The following is a 5260-nucleotide window of genomic DNA, read 5'->3' as shown; positions in this document are numbered from 1 at the left end:
TTTTGACTTTGAAATGTGCCTCTTGTTGCATTGGTAACAAAATTGTAATAGCGAGTAGTCTTCAAATTTTCGGAGATAGTAATTCAGATTTATGCAATAAACTTAAATTTTTATGAGCTTTAAGAAATAAACTAATATTATCATAACCAAAACAATCTATCAAATTACTACTAGTAAGTAATTGACGAAAAAAATAATTTATTATCAATTTTGAAAGGTACATTTTATTAACAACGTGAAACTAATCACTTGTGTTAATTCACGAAAAAAAAATGCAGCAGGGAAATGAACTTATGTTATTTATTCATGTAAACTTTCCAAATTGAATTCAACTTTGTTTAATTTTTCACATATCATTAAAATAAAAAATCCCATGAATGTGTCTTTAAATATTTATTGCAAGAAAAATACTCATACTTTAACTGATTTTAGAATCGAGTCTTTAAATAGTAACGAGACACTTATTTCTGACACAAGAAAATTCCCCATCGATGGGGAAACGTTTAAATGATATGATTGGACAACTTATGATCAAACAAAATTTGTTTATTCCCCTACTGAACAATTTGTCAATTTCTGTGAAATTAAAGCAGGGGTATTTATATTTAGAACACTTTAAATTTTTCAGTTACCAGATGTTTTCTACAAGATTACACATTCTTGTATTTCCTTGAACGAAGACAGTCCTTTTCTCAGCATACAACAAATTATGGCCGTTCATGAAATTAAAAATACGATTCATTGTATTTTATCAAATATTTGGAATTTACAGCTTTAATGGTAGCAATATAAATTAACAACATAAATCAGGTAAGTGACATTTGTTGATTTAAACTGATCTTGAAAGGCAATGGCTGCTTAGTGAGTCGAGTGCTCACTTAATTTGAACATGTATATACATGTACATGTAAGTACCCATTTTTTTTTATTATGGAAATCGGGAAATCGTGGATTTTCGTCGACAAATGCTTATCACCTTTAAATTTATGAAAGGTGTGCGTCTTTTGCATGAGATATTAAAAACCGAGGTAACATTAGAAATCGAGACAGGCTTAAGCTTTTCAGTTTGGCTGACCTTTAATTTTAATTTATTGCAATGTCAAATTTTATAAATGATTTATAATATTATTTATTTTATAATTTCAAAGTATAATAATATTTGCTTAAACAATTTGAAACTTTCTTTTAAAATACCGGCCGGTAATTTTCCGTAAAGTTGAAAACATGTCGAAAATGTTTCTGTTGCCAACAATGGTATATGTGTATATTAACTCACTTGCATCAAAAACTTACATAGCACATGTTAACAAGCTATTTTAAATCTCTTCAATTTAAACATTTAAATTCATATTTCACATTTAAAGAGATAATTTAAAGCCTTAATATTATGTGAAAAGAAATTTAATATTTAAAACACATAAAAGCTACATGTAAGTAGGCATTTTAAAATTTTTATTTCATAGAAAACATAACCACACTAAAAATGATTTTTTAAGTAAATTTATTTTCTCATATGTTTACTATTTTGCTTAATTATTCTTCTTTCTTCATTTAAAGATTGGACCATATTTCCCGTTTTTCAGAGATCCTGTATTAAAAAGTAAATTTTTTTCTTTTATGTTTTTAAACTATTTTGCGTCTTTACCCTTCTTCTTGCTTAATTTACAGAATGGACCACAGTCTCCGTCTATCAGAGATCCTGTATGTTGGTCTGTGTGCTAAGATTGGGACACCGACAGAAGTGACCATCAGAAGGGACGTGCTGGACATGGAGGACATGATAGAGGAAAATATACATACCGGTAAACATGAATGTAGAGGAAGAGGAATGTTAAGCGGTAGTAGAAGAGAAGGATTCAGGTTTAAAACATCTGACTGGGATTACATGTTGTGGAAGTGTGACCGTTGTTTCTTGATAAATGACATTTCTCAGTTAAGGGATTATGTTTCATCAGATCTTGACATTGTTCTCATGGATGACACGGATACACCACCTGGATTTGTTAGACTACAGCTTCTTACACGTCCTAGATACGCTTGCTTTTCACTAGTTCCTTTAAATGATCGGATTTACATTTCAAGCTTATTCTGGAGGCAGGTAACCCATGAAGAATTTTCTAGAGGTATAAAGTACCAGAATGCTCATGAACATGGTCCATGTTCCAGTGGTTACCTGCATGAATCTATTGAAGTTGACAGGGCGCTGTGTTTTGCCTGCAAATATTGGCCACGTGGTACAAATCATTGGATTGAAAGATGCCTCAGACACAAATGGCCTCCTGCAAGTGTGCTTGAAGATATCTTAAACGATAATTACCACTGTGTGGCTATTGGAAGTAAAAGCTCTACTATTGCATATACGCTAGATTGGAGGTTGTCCTTTTCTCTTGCCGAACAAAAACTAGTGTTCACTATGAATCATACCCAGTTTATATGCTATGGACTCCTAAAAATATTTCTCAAAGACGTAATCAATAAGAACGTGGAAGAACCATTAATGTGTTCTTACTTCATGAAGACTACAATGTTCTGGTTAATACAGGTAGGACATATGAATTGGAGTCCTAACAATCTACTGGAATGCTTTTGCAAGTGTTTTAAATACCTCGTTCAGTGTGTAAACCGTGGCAAATTTGCCAATTTCTTTATTCAACAAAACAATATGTTTATGAACAAGATTATCGGCATTGCCCGTGAGTCTTTATTAGATCAACTTAACCAGTATTACAGAATGGGCTTGCCCTGCCTTCTGCTTAGCTCTATACTCAGATCTATCCTAGAGCCAGCCCTCAGCCGTCCATGTAGGATTCAATTTACTGCAGGAATGTGTCACGAAATTGGATGTGCATGTAAAGATTTGCGTACACTAGAAGAATTAAAAGAAATTCATTTAGAAAAATGTTATTTATTTTTATTTTTAAAATCTGTGGTCACATTGTTAAATTCGTCACTGTCACCTTACAAATCATTAACATTACAGTGGTGTACAGCTGATGTTCTTGCAGTGACCCCTTTTGTGATTGTAAAGTATTCATCACATTATAAAAATAAACATATGTATAATTTGGGAAAAATGCTGTGCAACATGTTAAAATTGTCGTCACGGATAGGAACCATCTCGCATTCACTGTATTTAGCATTGTATTACTATAGGACAGGTAGATACAATAAAGCACTTGGTGTTTCTAATCTGATGAAACGAAGACTTTTAGAACACTTTATTTTGTATTACGCCAAACCAGTAGACAGAAACAGATATAGTGAAGAAATAAGTAATTTGTCTTTGTCTAGAAAAATGAAAGCCGCCTGGGTTGTGGATATTAAGTTTTATCTTGGGATACAATACATTGAAGAATTAATATTAGAACAAGAAGAGACCAAATTAAAATCACCGAATGATGAAGCTATACTTTATCCAGTATTTGTATTGGTAGAAATGCTGTCTGTTTTATCAAACTACCGCCTTGGGACAGGATCTCAGTATCTACAGTCACTGACAGACCTTCACACACTGCTCCTTTACGATGATGGAAGGTATGTACCAACAAAACACAGAGACATATCCTGGCAGATACTTGGAATCTGTCAGCAAGTTATTGGGGAATTTCACGGGGCTTTACAATCCTACCAAGAATCGCTGAAACAGGATCCACAACATAAAATACAGAGGGCAACACATGCAAGAATTTATCATATACAGCATCAACTTAGTAGAAATCAAAGAGTATGAAATAAATTTCTGTTATCATTTTACTTTTGCTTTATGTCAAAGAAGGAGGATATAGGATAAAATGAAAAAAAAAATATAAATGGAAGTACTTGTGAGAATGTATATAACAGATTTGATAAACCTGTCCGGATAAAGAACTTGGTCTACCTTCCAAATTCCAAGAACCTGCTTCAGCATTTCAACACCAATGGAATCACCTTCCCTAAAATGACCTGTGACATCTTGTTAGGAGTTTGTCACGCCGAATCCGAGCTTGTCAGGTCACCCGATGGGGTTTAACCCGTTAAGTGCTGTTTCTGTTTCACAATGGTGGGGGATTTGCTGTATGGCCATGTGTGGGTTTTGACCCTTATTTGGAGAATCTGTTAATTCGAATAAATTGACAAAAAATCTTTAATGTTTTTCAATCATTTGCTTCCTTCCTGACCTCATAAAAATTTCATTCTGATGTATCTTTCTTGTTTTTTGGAAGATCTACAGATCTATAAACTGTTGAAACTGTACTTTTGTATTTTCGATAATTTTGAATTTCAATTGTATGATAAATATTTCTATGCTGGATTTATATATGGCAACTTGTCCCAAAACCTCCGAACGAAAAATCATACAAATTCAGTTGCAATTTCATGAACGGAATAGTTAAAGGCGGAAAAATGGATACTTAAAAAAGAAAAAAGCCCTAGGTTGTGTTTAAAAAAACATGCTTTTGATTTTCTGACATGTGTGTGTCTACAAAATCCCGCGAATGATTTGTGTCCCAATTGTTGTGAAATGAATCTAGCTATTAGTAATGAACACTTCGTTTGGGAAAATTATGATCGGGGTCACAAATTCTCTTGCAACATTCAAATCATTGTGGATTATTTGTACCATTTCCAAAAGGATTTAATTAAGTGAAATATTTACAATTTTAATACGCTACTAGTTTTCAATATTGTATACGTAAATATTAATTTGTTAGATTTATCATTGCCATCAGTGCTTTTTAATAAATTTATGTATCTCGCCCTTTGTTCTCATTTTAATGTAACTTGTTGATGTCCAATAAATTGAATTTATTTGACACCCACATGTACAGGTAACTTTTTGGACGGCGTGCAGGATAAAAAGAAATTTATCAAAAGATGACGTCAGAATTTTTTTTAAATAACATACGTGATTATATCTAGTCGATATATCTACAGATACTTCCTCATGACTGGGAAATAACGGACTAAAAAATAGCAGGAAAACGCCATTCAGCACTCAAAGGTGAATAGGCACGGATTTGAAGTTAATATTTTCTCAAATTGTCTGTATAATATCACGATTTATATATTGCAATAGCATTTCACACAAAAACATATTAAAAATATTTTTATTCTAAAAAAAATATTGAGACTTAATAATTATTAATATACACAACAAAATTGCCACTTTTCTTAATTTGGAATTAAATTAAAATTATTAAAAGTTGAAGGATGTGTCAATCAAACCTTTCAAGAATGATATAATATTGTTTCAATATACAGTGTAATATATAATATAATA

At 32.1% G+C, this 5260-nt stretch overlaps 1 protein-coding gene across 1 annotated transcript; it reads left to right on the top strand.

Moving 5' to 3' along the window:
* The first annotated feature begins 665 nt into the window (after positions 1 to 665).
* LOC134243271 (uncharacterized) lies at positions 666 to 4173 on the top strand. Its single transcript, XM_062725503.1, has 2 exons — positions 666 to 810; positions 1669 to 4173. The coding sequence occupies exon 2, from the start codon at positions 1670 to 1672 to the stop codon at positions 3728 to 3730; it is 2061 nt and encodes a 686-aa protein (XP_062581487.1). The 5' UTR covers positions 666 to 810; position 1669; the 3' UTR covers positions 3731 to 4173.
* The last annotated feature ends 1087 nt before the right edge of the window (positions 4174 to 5260 follow it).

Source organism: Saccostrea cucullata, unplaced genomic scaffold, assembly GCF_032062105.1.
Source record: "Saccostrea cucullata isolate Sc308-1 unplaced genomic scaffold, CSIRO_AGI_Scuc_v1 ctg6095, whole genome shotgun sequence".
Taxonomy (NCBI): Eukaryota; Metazoa; Mollusca; class Bivalvia; order Ostreida; family Ostreidae; genus Saccostrea; species Saccostrea cuccullata.
The sequence above is the reverse complement of the archived record's forward strand: the minus strand, read 5'-3'. Positions and strand labels throughout refer to the sequence as shown.

Excerpts from the sequence above, each read along its gene's own strand:
- LOC134243271 (XM_062725503.1), top strand. The coding sequence starts at position 1,670 with ATGGACCACAGTCTCCGTCTATCAGAGATCCTGTATGTTGGTCTGTGT.